At 42.7% G+C, this 14,126-nt stretch overlaps 2 protein-coding genes across 4 annotated transcripts; one reads left to right on the top strand and one right to left on the bottom strand.

The window, feature by feature from the left end:
* On the top strand, nt 1–5,358 carry sp4 (sp4 transcription factor). Of its 3 annotated transcripts, none has more exons than XM_057827187.1 (7): nt 1–604; nt 808–881; nt 1,624–1,971; nt 2,087–3,263; nt 3,353–3,551; nt 3,617–3,816; nt 3,892–5,358. In XM_057827187.1, exons 1-7 carry the CDS (start codon nt 598–600, stop codon nt 4,161–4,163), a joined length of 2,277 nt encoding a protein of 758 aa, XP_057683170.1. In that variant the 5' UTR covers nt 1–597; the 3' UTR covers nt 4,164–5,358. The 3 variants fall into 3 exon arrangements, with proteins under 3 accessions (XP_057683170.1, XP_057683169.1, XP_057683168.1); XM_057827186.1 differs by having other exon boundaries at nt 598–700; nt 3,623–3,816; XM_057827185.1 differs by having other exon boundaries at nt 598–700.
* Nucleotides 5,359–5,932: 574 nt separating this feature from the next.
* Nucleotides 5,933–13,858, bottom strand: cdca7b (cell division cycle associated 7b). Its single transcript, XM_057827965.1, has 10 exons — nt 13,711–13,858; nt 13,389–13,529; nt 13,188–13,285; nt 12,694–12,910; nt 12,554–12,616; nt 12,282–12,464; nt 8,489–8,638; nt 8,202–8,351; nt 7,979–8,115; nt 5,933–6,432 (listed from the first exon to the last, which is right to left on the bottom strand). Exons 1-10 carry the CDS (start codon nt 13,726–13,728, stop codon nt 6,411–6,413), a joined length of 1,179 nt encoding a protein of 392 aa, XP_057683948.1. The 5' UTR covers nt 13,729–13,858; the 3' UTR covers nt 5,933–6,410.
* Between the last annotated feature and the right edge of the window lie 268 nt (nt 13,859–14,126).

The following is a 14,126-nucleotide window of genomic DNA, read 5'->3' as shown; positions in this document are numbered from 1 at the left end:
CGTCGACCAATCTGAATAAGTGGGAGGAGCGCGTCCGCCCACAAAAGCCACAGCTATCTGAGCGTATCTCCCCTTTTATATCCCCAAAATGAAAGAGTAACGGAATTAAAAAGGAATAGGAGCATCATATAAATAGCGGTTGCTTTTCTGAGGGCTTGCGGACGGCTACGACGTGCTCGGAGCGGCGGCGGCAAGCGGCTACGGCACAACAGGGGTGTTGTCCTGATGCTTAAATGGAAGTGGGTGGGCCTCTTCGGTGACACACCACGAACGCCGTTGTGGATTTTCCATCGTGACAGGCGCTAAATTGCTCCTTTATGAACGCTCGATCTGAGTAAGGAGACTACGGCGGCTGTGCTTGGGGCGCCAGTGCCTTGCGGGGGTCGGTCGGAGCTTTCTCCGTTATTTCTGTCAAGCGGGAAGGGGGGGCTGTTCGGCTGTGTCTCCGCCCTTCCTGGACGGTGGGTGGTTTCGTGAAAACGGGCAGATCCGCCACGGCCCAGAGCCGAACATATAGGCCGTCCTCCGCCTCCGTTCCCGGTCGGCCGGCCTTCTACCGTGAACTACACCCTCTCCCTCTTGGTATATTCATGCGTTATGAGTGGTAGGTGTCCTCCTCCTTCTCTTTCGTCTCCTCCCCCCCTCCCGATTCTCCCTCCCTTGTCTGACAGCTATGAAGCCTGTGATGTTGCTGATACTGGTAATGGTCACCTTTGTTGTGCTGTGTTGGATCCATTTTGCAAATGCTTTTATAAAGATGACATTGTGACATTTTGCCATTTTAACTTTGATCGTTTTGTTCTCCAGACTCCAAGAAGGAATCATCGGGAACTGAAGGAGGGAAAGCGTCAAAAAAGGGGAAAAATTCTGGATCCTCACAGGTACTCAAAAAAGGAACTTGATGACTTTTGCTTTGCCCTCAGGCCAAGAAAATGCACTCCCCTCTCTCGCTGCAACCACCTACCTCTGGGGGCGTTCCTCTTGTGAATTCCACTTCCTGCTTGTGTGCAGCCCAGCTGAGCTCCAGCCCCAAAAGCCTCATGAGTAGCTTTACGCGGCTGTCACACTTCAGCTATTGTACTATGGAAGTGTCACTTTGAATTAGCCTCAGAATGCTTTAATTCCGCTTATGGATTCCTGCGGCTTTGGTGCCACACTTCTCTTTTCAGCAGTTTGTGATGTTCTTATTTAAGAGATGATTTTGGGGATCTTTTTCAAACGCACCTTTTGTTTGCGCGTGCATCCCTTTGCAGTGTTACAAAATGTTGTGCTTGCGACCTAGTTAGTTCTCGTGAGGCGAGCCAGAGAGAAGGCGGCATTTTCTTGCGGTGTTCTCAGAAAAAGAGAAAATGTGGTTCTCACCCACCCACCCACTCGCTTCCTGTAATACCGCCCACTTCTACTGACAGCTCTCTTTTCTGTCAGCTTTGTGTTTCTCTTTCCAACACCCATCGCTTGCTTTTCCTTTCTCCTCCTGTCACACTGTATTTGCGTGCAGAATAATTCAAGCCCATCCCTCCCCGTTGGCTTTTCGACTCAGAGGTGGTGCTTGTTTGCATATGCATACAACTTCCTAGTTGTCCTTTTCCCCTCCTCTGTAATCTCCCACTTTGTCCTTCGCAGGATTCCTCACAGCCCTCTCCATTGGCTCTGTTGGCGGCCACCTGCAGTAAAATCGGAGGGCAGGCGGGAGGGGAGGGCGCCCAGGTGCAGGCGGGGCCCCAGCAGATCCAACTCCAGGCTGGTCAGATTCAGCTCCAAGCGGGTCAACTCCAGGGCCAGATTGTAGTGGACGCATCTGGTGGCCAGGCCCTCGTCCCCCAGCAGCTGGAACTGGTCCCGGCTCAGTTCACGGGGAACGGCTGGCAGATCGTTACAGCGCCACCTGCCATGGCTAAGGAGAACACCAACCAGCCTGTAGCTGTGACGGTGGCCACGACCGTTCCTAATGACAGCTCACCTGGACGCAAGGTCAGGTCCAGGTCTTGGCTAATACAGTGAACATGTGAAAAGTCATTGTTCGGGCATACTCTTGTTTTTTTTTTTTTTCCCCTAACTGCTTCAATACTACCTTCCTGTCGTAAAGGTGAAAGCCGTAGCCGGGACCAACAGTGTGGCGGCCAATCAGCAACAGCAGTTCCAGATAATCCAGGTTCAAAACCTGCCCAATGCTGGCGGCGGGGTCCAGTACCAGGTCATCCCTCACCTGCAGACAGCAGATGGCCAGCAGATCCACATCAACCCAACTCAGCAGGCCTCCATCGGGGCTCTGCCCGAGCAGCTTCAACTCATACAGAGTCCGAGCCCAGGTCAGGCTCCGGCTATTCTACAGACAGCCAACCAGCAGGCCATCCTATCAAGTACAGCCAATCAGACAGTCCCGCTGCAAATCCGTCCCGCTCAGTCATTCCCCCTGCAACTGCAGACCCTTCAGGGCTCTCAGACGCCCGTCATGACCACAGTACCCATCAACCTTGGCGGCATGACCCTGGCTTTGCCTGTGATCAATAACGTCGGAGGAGGCGGGGCCGTGCAGCTCATCCAATCGGCAGATGGTACTTTTTCTGTTGCTAGCGGCAACCAGTTGATGACCGCAGCGGCAGTCTCGGGGGCAGCGCCAACACCGGCGGTGGCTGAGGGTGACGCCGCACCAGAGGGAACGCAAGTAGTCTCCTCTGCCATTGAGGCCACAACAAGTGAAAACCAAGCACAAAGCACCGAGACAGACTCTCAAAGTCAGAATCAGGCCAACGGGGTCCAAAGCCAGACAGACGCACCAGGAACCATTCAACAAGTGATCGTCGGGCAAGTGGGACATCAGCTTGTGCAGCAAATCCAGCTGCAACCCCAAGCTACCGGTCAGAACCAAGGCCAGCAGCAACAGAACATTCAGACTCTCCAGCTGGCTCCCGGTCAAACCCTGCAGCCCATTCAGGCCTTCCAGAATCCAGCCCAGGTCCTTATTCGCACACCCACCCTATCCCCGTCTGGGCAGATTGCATGGCAGACGCTGCAGCTCCCCGGCGGAGTCTCCCTCCAGGGAAGCCTGGGAGCGGCGATGCCACAACAGCTCACGCTGGCCCCGGTGGCTGGTGGCACAACAGTGGGGAGCGGTGGATTGGTCTCCCTAGGGGGAACCCCCCTGACACTGAGCGCAGCTCAGATCAACCCGGGTTCTGGCGTACAGACAGTTAGCATCGCTGGGCTCGGCAACGCCGGGGTCCAGGTGCAGGGTGTTCCCCTCACCATTACTGGTCTACAGGGTAAGTCCGGTACCTTACTTTCAATTTCCGTACCTGAACTGAACATCAGTTACCTTTGAAAGCTTTTGTCTACCTTTCTTCACGATCAGGTCAACCGCAAGGACAGGACGGGGTCAAAGTTCAGTCCTCTCCCGTGACGGTCACAGTGGGTAACGTGGCATCCAGTTCATCGATGAGCCCGGATCAGTTAGGGACCGTGCAGAGCTCCTCAGACCAGGAGGGACCCCCGAGCAAGAGGCTTCGTCGAGTCGCCTGTTCTTGCCCAAACTGTAGAGATGGAGAGGCAAGGTAGGAGTCAATTGATATAGGATGACCATGTTTCGCGGTAAAAAGACACCTGCCCTCTGGCGCAGAAACAGTGGAGACCCCACAAAGAAGAAGCAACACATCTGCCACATGGAAGGCTGCGGTAAAGTGTACGGCAAGACCTCCCACTTGAGGGCCCACCTGCGCTGGCACACGGGCGAAAGGCCTTTTGTCTGCAACTGGATCTTCTGCGGTAAAAGGTTCACCAGGAGCGATGAGCTGCAGAGACACCGGAGAACGCACACAGGTACCGTGCCACGTAATTCCTTCTGAAATTAATGAATTTGTATTTTTACGGCAACTGTTTCCGTTCTTTCAATAGGAGAGAAACGCTTTGAGTGTCCTGATTGCTCCAAGCGCTTCATGAGAAGCGACCACCTTTCCAAGCACATCAAGACCCACCAAAACAAAAAGAGTGGCGCTACCATGGCCATCATCACCACCGACAACCTTGATGATGATGTCCCTGAGTGTCTCCCAGCTTCTCCTCAAATAGTCACTGTGGCGACCCTCTCCCGTGACTCTGAGCCCGCTACACCTACCACCTCCAATCACTTGGAGGAGGAGGAGGAGGAAGCGGAGGAATTTGAGTAGGAAAGCGGTTGTCGTCTATGTTCAAAGGGACAACTTCTTCTGCGGAAGGGGCCAGATTGGACTCAGTCCACCGCCAACAACAAAATTAAACTTCTCATCTAGGGTCCAAAAAAGAACATGAATTGTGTTACAATTAACACAACAAGAACAATTCACATGTGATTTTTTTTCCTAAATGGTGACAAAATCTATCTCTATGCACAAAGTTGTGTACCTGTTTCTTACCTGTCGGACAGGGCTGAGGGTCAATCAAGGTACAGGACTGTTGCAGTCCTGGGAAAGCGTGAGTGCAAGTTAACCCATGTGTTTTGTGTGTGTGTGTTTTGAAGAGGATCTACCCAATTTGAAAATTCCTTTGTGAACTGGTATAAAAAACAAGGAAGAAAAAAAAGCACAAGGAAAGATTTCTATATATTGCATTCCTACTGCGGCAGAGGTGATTAGGAAAAAAGGTTTCTATGAAGAAAACAATCTAGCTTTCGACAACTTTGTGAGGTGAAAGCAATACTTAATGACAATCTAGAGGAACATGTTTACATTGCCAGGGAGGGGGGGTTAAGCAAAGAGCACATGAGAGCAGTGGTTTCTTGGGTTTTTGGGGGGTTTCCGCGCTTTTAATTCATTAGCTGCCATTGAAGTGAACGTTTCTGAGGTGAGGCTGTATTCGTAAATCATTTCTGTAGCAGCCAATGAGTTAAATTTGCAGGCAAACCTTACTCGGTGACCCACTACTGCCTTAACACAAGCTATATGAGGGGAGAGAGGCGGAGTTTGTGGTGGGTTAGGGGTGGGATCTAAAGGCTGTTTAGCTGTGTGGTGATGAGTTGTGGTGGTATTGCTCTGTGTTAGTCCAGTGCGTACAGTCTCATTTATAACAAAAAAAAAAAAAACAGGAAAAAAAGTATATTTTATAGAACTTGCTTTGAAAGCCCGCCCCTCCCAGTTAACACACAGCAAGGTCACTGTGTAAAGCTAATTTATTATCCTTGGTTTGTAATATTTGCCTTCTTGCTGGACTCGTATTTGTGTGTGTGTGTTGATTCTAAACTTGTGTATGGCATGTTCAGGTTTTTTTTTTTTCTTCTTTTTTTTTTGGTAGTATACTTTTTTGTTTTCTTCCTCCTTGCGCCATATTGTGTTTTTCTTTTTGGAGAGAAAAGCAAAAAAAAAAAAAAAAAAAAAAAGGTGTTTCAAACTAAAAGAAAAAAGTTGATACCAAACTAATTCAGATGTTTTTGGTAATATTTTGTGTGACGACCAGCTTTTTTTTTTTTCTATTTTCTAGCGACATCTCATTTGTAAAATTTTTTCTAAACTGTGTTCTTCGCCATGACATTTGATATTGGGATTTTTGCCATGTTAGCCTCAAAGGCTCCGGCTTGTGCAGATTTCTAAAACTGGTTTGTACAAATGTGTTATGTCAGTAAAAATAATGAGGGGTGGGAAAAGAGCAGAAAACATGTTTTGCCTGAATAACACGTGATAATAAAGTGATTTTAAACAGCCTTACCTAATTGACATTGCTTTTTGCTATGCTTGCAGTTCCTAAGGCAAACCACCAAGAAAAATGTTACCAAAGTATAAATAGTGAAATCGTCTGGTTGTAGTTGACACACAAATGGACTTACTCTGTGTAAAATCTGGGCCTGTTTAGTCAACCACAAAGCTGACTTACTATCAAATTGGAGCAATTCCAGCAGGACCGTTGACGATCTCAAACAGCAGTTTGGCTGGATAAAGTCTTGCATTACAAGTAAACAAAAAAAAACTGAAAAGAGGTCAGTTTTATTCGAACTAAATTAATACAAAAACATCAAAAAGTTTAGATGTAGTACAGTGGTATCTTGATTCGCAACAATTTTAGATACAAGATGGCACCAATTTCACTCAAACAATCAACAGTTTGGCAAATAATGAACAAAGCGTAAAAATGAAAAAAAGTTTACAATCAAGCTAAACATAAAACAAAGAGAATCACCTTAAAACAACCCCATAAATCTGACTTACAAAAGTCTGTTAGCTTAATGCTAACACAAACATAGGCAAATAATAAAAACTAGCATTGGTGTCACAATCTTCTTTGAGTGTTTGTATTATACTGCGCCCTTGTGGTCAAAACGTACACAATGATTGAATCATGATTAAAAAACTACTGATTATTTACTTTTTTTTTACTTATTTAAATTTTAAAAATGAACAGCATACTGTGCGCAGTGTTTCATTTGTGTGAAGAGCGTCCTCGGGACTTTACTGAAGTTCGTTCTGAATCCTGCCGTGGAGAAAAAACAAGGAAGGAACCGTGAACGATTGCGTCTCAGTACCACTGACGACGATAATACGTTAACGGCAGCTAGTGAGTTAATATAAAAATTAGAGTTGTCCGACATTTTCGGCTAGCTGATAATATCGGCTGATAAAAGCATTTTAAAATGATATCAGATAATATTGACACTGGTTTTTCATTATCAGTTTCGGACCAGTATGCATATGTCAGTGCTGTCATGTCCACCTTTTGCTTGCCTGTGTTTCTGAACTTTTTTCGCCCATTGCTGGTCCTAAGGTGTAATTATTTTGATAGGTTCTAAAACTTTCTGCTTCCGTAATCATATGCCAACGTGAGCTCATTGCGAATACAGAGCTAAATGGATGAGTTAATGTCTCCAGCCAGTGTAACATAGCAGTACTTGCCATCTCACCACATTGTTTGTGCATTATACAAGCATCGCTTGTAAATTATATTCTTCCTTTGTTTTATATTCATGAGCGTTGTGTACATCGGAGTTGTGTATATTTCATTTTGTTTGCATTTGTGGTCAAATGTGGTTACAGTGTTTCATTGCTTGCAAGCTGTACAACCAGTTGCTATTCAAATAGACACTTGGTGTATACTTTTATTTTCTGACTTTTTTGTTATTTACATTTTTTCAAAAAAAGTATTTGTGTACTCACACACACAATGAGGACAGAATCAGTGCCATATTGGCATTTTGCACTTGATCCAAAAAACTGATGTCTGCACTATTTTGATTCCAACAATTTAGTGGTGCAATATAGGCACTTTTTCCATTACCTCAGTTGAAGTTTTTCTCTTATTTTTCACAGAATGTTTATCCGGAAAACCTTGAAGCTGTTACATTTACCGTAGTTTTCGGACTATAAGTCGCAGTTTTTTTTCATAGTTTGGCTGGGGGTGCGACTTATACTCTGGAGGGACGTATGTGTGGAATTATTAACACATTATTATATCATTTCACATGTTGTTTTGGTGTTTTGATGGTTTGGTAAACCTGTTAGCATGTTCTTTATGCTATAGTTATCTGAATAACTCTTAATAGCTATGTTATGTTAACATAACGGGCATGTTCGCATTTCGTTGTTCATGCATCATGTAAAATTATCATACTATACACTTATTCAGCATGTTCTCTATTGTATTTTTATTTCAAATTGCCTTTCAAGATAACATATCTGTTCTACGTGTTGGATTTTATCAAGTAAATTTCCCCCCAAAATGCGACTAATACTCCTGTGCGACTTACTGTATATGTTTTTTTCCTCTTCGTTGGGCATTTAATGGCTGGTGCGACTTATACTCAGGTGCGACTTATAGTCCGAAAAATACCGTAACATGATTAAAACACCCAGTGAGGCATCACAATACAATTAGCCATATTATGTTAAGTCTACAACCTCATATATCAGTATCTGTTTAATATCGCTATCAGATTTTTGCAGTTGGACAATATCGGGATATCGGTAAAAAAGTCATGATCGGACAACTCTAATAAAAATGGTACTAAGAGGGGCTACTTTACCTTTCCAAATACTCATGGACGTTGTCATGGCCGTTATAGCGGGCCAGCCCGACCAAAATCCCAGTGGCGCAGCGACCCTCTTTCTTCCGACACAAGCTGCAGTTACACATTCCTCGACAGATAGGACATGACCATGTCTGCATAAAACACAGTTGACGAGAAACTGAACATTTTTCAACATGCATGTATTGATAAACCAGCACCGTGATGTGTTGGTACCGACCGGGTCGAGCAGTACGGTGCGCACGTCTTCGCCGTAGCGGTTCTTCAGGCACGGTCCGCAGAACTGGCCTTTACCCGCAGAACAGAAGCCGCTGCGGCACACGGTTTTTGTGTCAAGTGTTTTTTGTCTGCACTGATGGCAAGAGCTTCCCTGAGGGAACAACATACATCACATAAACTAAAAATATACTTGTAGGGGATAAAGAAGTTACAAAAGTACACACAAAGGTGTTTTTACCTCCAGGGGCTAAAAAAAAAAAAAAGTAAGAAAGTGTGCTGCTGACTCACATGGTCCTTGTCCCAGATCTTATCTTTGCTTCGGTACGCAATGTTCTCCAAGTCATCTTCGGTGATTTCATCAACTGACTTGTACTCGTATTGACTGCGTCTGTGGCTCCTCCTCTTTTTCGGATTGTTGCCGGCGCTTTCTTCATCCACCTGCCAATCACAAGATTGGGTTATCGAGAAGGCAGGGTTGGACGAGTAATCGAAAAAAAATTTAAGTTGATTTTGGTGATCGATCAAACCTCTGATGACATGAAATTTAATACATTTTCTATTGAAGGTAAGCAAATTTCAAAGTAAGAGTGCGATTTTAGGGGAAATTCAAAATGTCATTACTTCAGAGTGTCTTCAATTATTTTAAATTTGTACAGTGGTCCCTCGACATACGATCGCTTCGACACACGATCTTTTCTACATCCGACGTACAATTTGACTCGCCATTTGTTTCTACATCTGACGAAATGCTTGAAACGATTTATGACAGCACCGCAGTTTCTGTTTTCCCACAAGACGGACGCACGGTTGATTTTCTTGTGAGAGAATCAACATTGGTTCCTAGAATGTTAGTACAGGTGGCGAAAAAAGGAAAGTCTTTATAAGTTAAGGTCACAATTATTATTGTGATAACCCCGCCCAAAAAATCGCCAGCTTTGTCAGGTTTTTATTCATTTATTTCAGAACTTGTGCAACACAACATGCCTACTGTCCACCGCAGCTGAACAAAGTAAAATGTCCTCTCTCACTCTGTCAAGTCAGCCACGCGGTGTATTCAGGTACACCACGCAAAACACATCCGCCCCATTAGAACCTGATTTGTTACATTATCACAGGTATTATTATTATTATTATTAGAGGTGAGAATCTTTGGGCACCTAACGATTCAATTACGATTACGATTCAGAGGCTCCGATTCGATTATAAATCAATTATTGATGCACCACAAACCCCCCATCCCAGCTTTTAATTTTTTATACACTAGTTCAAAAATTGTTCAAAAATCCTCTCAGGCTAAACCAAACTACTATTTCAGTATCAAGTTAACCGTTAAAAACAGTAAATAAAATACTCAAGTCCCCATTTTGTATCGGCAGCTTTAAACTACATTCAATTAATTTAATGTTGTGAATCAACCATTAAAGTTGTTCAAATTACTCCCGTTATTCCACAATTTCCCTTCTGTCTACTTTCGATATGTGAAAGTTTTAAAACTGTTTCATCATTTAAAGATAGATTGAAGTCAAGATTTTTTTAGATAAAAAGCTATTAGGTTCGATACAACAGAGCCTTCTAGAGAAGTCAACTGCTTTAAGTTGGCGCCTGTTTACTAGCGCGGGAAAGTGTCATTTCACATCTTGTTTTTGGTATATGATCTAACGCGGCCGTCGTCTGTCATTTCACATCTAGTTCTAGATGTGTGTGATATCTACCATAGCCGTATGTTGCCATATGTTTGTAGCAACTAGCAACTGGGCGCTGTTTGTAGCAGCTGACGGCCGCAGTCAGGTATTATTGTTTTTTTAAATTTTTTTTTATCTAGCGGTATGAGTTGAACATGATATTTACTCTCGGTCCGTTCCTTATTGCGTCCTGAAGACCGTGCTGACTGTGTTTTATTTCCGCTTTACCTGGTATAACTCAATAATCGGAATTTGGATGTTTGTGAATCGTTCTCGAATCTTCCACGGTAATCGCAAATAATCTAAGAATCGGAAATTTCGCACGCCTCTAATTATGATATTATTATTCCGATTTTTTATTCATAATTTATTTGTTTTGCTCTAGGCCTGAACGATATTGCGTTTAAACATCGCCATCGCGATGTGCGCATGCGCAATAGTCCCATCGCAAGGACGTGCGATAGTTTTTTCATTTCATTTTTTTAAATCCACAAACGTTTGTTTTGAGGAAGGAGCGGGAAGGAGAGCGCACAGCCTCTCATCTCATTCCCTCCAACTCGCAGTCATCGGCTCCTCCCCCTCCCCTGCTACAGCGGAGTGGAGGGAGGAGGGGCCGAACAGCAGAGCGGAGGGAGGAGGGGCCGTTTTCAAAGTGAAAGCAAGCAACACGTTGAATAGGGAAGACGGTCTCCAAAAGGAGTTTTGGAAGTATTTTGGCTATCGACAAGAATATAAGGAACAAAAAACAGCCCTGTTGACAGTGCCTCGCCATGGTTGCCTCAACAAGAAGTAATCCGTCGAACATGTGGGACCATTTAAAACGCAGGTATCTATGCATTCCTGCTACGAGCTTCCCATCAGAGGCTTTTTAGTACAGGTGGGAACATTGTTACGTGCCAACGTTGTTGTCTCAAGCCTGCAATGGTGGATAAACTAGTAGTCTTGGCCAAAAACCTATGAGACCCAGTTGAGAATTGCTGAGCAAGGAAGGTGGACGATATGCAGACAAATACATAACACAGCTGCAGGAATGTCTTTTCTTCTTTTTATTCATGTGACAGCTATCAGGAAGGCAGGAAATTTGGGAGTTAAAATGGTTCTGTTATTCATCAGTTATTTGCTGTTATTCAGTTCAATTATTTACAAGTTCAATTGAGTTTCTGTTTCTTTTATATTTAAATTAATTGTAAATCGTATTTTTCAAATAACTATAGTACAGCTGCACATAAAGTTTTGATACTTAATATTTTTTAAATATTTTTACAACTTTGTTTTGCAGTTTTATATTGTTATATTTTGTGTAAACAACTCAGGGGACTAATGCACTTGCACTTTTATTTGACAGATTTAATATTTAAGTTCAAATATGTTGACAACTTTGTTTTACTGAGGTTTTTGTTTATTGTTATAGTTTGTGAACAACTCTTATTTGTCATATTTAATATTTTTGTTCAACTATGTTTACAACTTTGTTGTTATTTTACAGAAGTTTTTATTTATTGTTATATTTTGTCAAAAACTTAGGGGACGAATGCACCTGCTCTTTTATTTGTCATTTAATGTATTTGCTGCTGTTGAAGTGTCAAATATTGTGTTCAATAAATTATCTATTTTGTGCAGACATTGCTTCCTGGATCCCTTCATAATAATACAGCAATCTTAATCATTCACAAATGAAACGGTATTATATGAATACACTGTGGTCACGGTGTGTCATGCAAAGTATTTCCAAACAGCTATTCAAGTCATCTAGTGAAAATTTCTTTTTTTTTTTTTACTATCGCAATATAATATCGCAATATATTGCACACCTCAAAAAAATCGCAACAATAGTTTTTTCCAATATCGTTCAGGCCTATTTTGCTCTGTGTAATTGCTATTTTAAATAGTACCAGCAGCATTTATTAAGGATTTAGTGGAATGAAGTAATGGAATTATAATGAATTCCTATGGGAAAATCCTGCTCCACACACAACCATTACGACTTACAAACAAGGTCCTGGAAAGAATTAACTTAGTATGTAAAGGTACCACTGTATTTTAAAAAAAAACTCAACTTATGAGTAATAGTTTTTAGTTTTATACATTTCTTGCATTGTTGAGTGAATTTCTTACATTTTTCTATATGATTTTTTTTTTTTTTTTTTTTTTGCTATTGCTTGTATTATAGACAGCGTAATGTTGGGTTTGCCGTTTTAAAATATTTACCATGGTAAAAGTTGTTTTGGGAGGGAGTTAATAATATAAAAATCTAGTTTGAGAAAAAAAAATCTTGAAAATAATTCAAATGAACGTTATGAAAATGTTCTTGACCATACAAGATGGTTAACCCAAGATCTGAATGGCGGATTTTGCTGTATTGAAGCTTCATGAAGTTCATGTTGTTTCTCCCACCGTACCTCTAAAAGTCTCCTGAGGTCTACCGCCCTGGGGCCACTCCGCGGCAATGGCTCGCACACTTGGTCCACCGCAAAGTTCTCAGGAGGTCGAGCCTTGCGGGACGGGTTCCTCCGTTCCGAGCCACTTTCCTGTTCTAATTTGCGCTTGCGAGGTGTTGTTTTCACTTGTCTGCGCTTCTTCATCTATGTGGAAGTACAATATTTATTCAGATTATTATTTAGGAGTCATAAATAAATACAATTGGAGGGCTTAGGTCAGTGTCGGTTCTCACTTGAGGTGTCTGGGGTAAAGTCAGGTCAGCTATTGAAGCGAGGTCAGCAAACAGCTCAGCCAGCTAGAATAAAAGTCAACATTTACATGGGAATGATCAAAAGTGTCATATTGTATGTCATTCTATGTGACTGTACCTACCTTGGCTTTATTCTCCTGGATGTTTTTGTCCCGCTTGCTTAGGGCTTGGCACACAGGCTCTTCTTCTACCTTCTTCTTTGTCTGTTCATCTCTTTGTCCAACTTCTTCCTTCTTCATCCTGTGCCGCACCCTCTGTGCCACAGTCTCCTTAACTGGCTTCTTGACGATTTTTGCTTGCGGCTCCCGTTTTGGGGTGGGTGACTGTTTGACTGGAAATCTGAGAAGATATGAAACTCAATAACACGCTAACAATAATAATGTATTTGTTTGCGAGCAGTACTGACTTACAAGTTCACATTGGCGGTCATTGACGGCAATAGTGGTCCAATCTCTTTGAACAATCATACGACGCCTCCCTGTTCAAATAGATTGGACGTCTATCGCCGTCAATGAGTTAGGATGTGAACTTTGGAGTGAATGTTTCTGAGGTGACAGTTTTGTTTTTTATTGAAACAAATGTTATCGAAAACACTTTATAGATGGAGCACACACACCTGAGAGCTACTAAAAGACTTCTCTTTGGTTTTGGTGTCTCCTCACCATCAGAATAGAAACCTGTGTCCACATCACTGCCATCTTCTGGCTCCACCACCTACCAAAAGTCTTTATTATAAGTGAAAGCCAATACAATACTATCTTTATTCAGCAAACAAGTTTCCATTTTGAGCTCGGTAAAACAATGGTTGTTGTGATACCTTAGTGTTGAATTTATTGTTTGAACGTCCTTTAACCACTCTTTCGTCCTCACTGAAACCTTCAAATTCCTCCTCGCTATCCGAATGACTGAATAGTTGAGCCAGTTCAGCTGTAATAAATTTGGACTTGAAACGCAGGCGCTGGAGGAAAACAAAAGTTAGTTTGTAGGCTTTTTATCGAACAATAATTGAAACAATTTTAGCTAACATGTAGCTTGAATTTTAACATGTTTCAGTTCATTCCGTCTCACAAAGACTTATCGTTTCCGAAAGGGAACTGTAAGCAACAGAAGGGGGGAAAAAGACTTTCAACTGCCATTACCTTTGATTTGCGTCCCATTTTGTCCCCCTTTAAAACCAAATTTCCACTTATAAGTACACTTTGCTTGAAGGAAATTACAGCAGCGGGGAGTCTAAATGGATTTAAACATTAACACTGGCAAATCGGTAGAGTACAAACAACGGGGAGTTGTCAGATTCGCCAGTTTGCATTTTAGGGATAAAAAAATGCTCTATACGCAGTAATATACTTTAAATCAACACTTTCAATGTGTATATGTTTAATTTGACCATTTTTTACAATTCATTAGGAACATTTCATTTAACTATAAGAAGTTGTACATCGCTACACCCCCTTTTACTTATCTAATGGTACCGTCTGATGTTTAGCGCGAAAGTTTGTTGTAGGCGTGGCGAAGTACAGGAAGCACCACCCAGATGGATTCATATCCTACAAAT

Source organism: Corythoichthys intestinalis, chromosome 22 (genome assembly GCF_030265065.1).
Source record: "Corythoichthys intestinalis isolate RoL2023-P3 chromosome 22, ASM3026506v1, whole genome shotgun sequence".
Taxonomy (NCBI): Eukaryota; Metazoa; Chordata; class Actinopteri; order Syngnathiformes; family Syngnathidae; genus Corythoichthys; species Corythoichthys intestinalis.
This window is presented reverse-complemented; position numbering and strand designations above follow the sequence as displayed.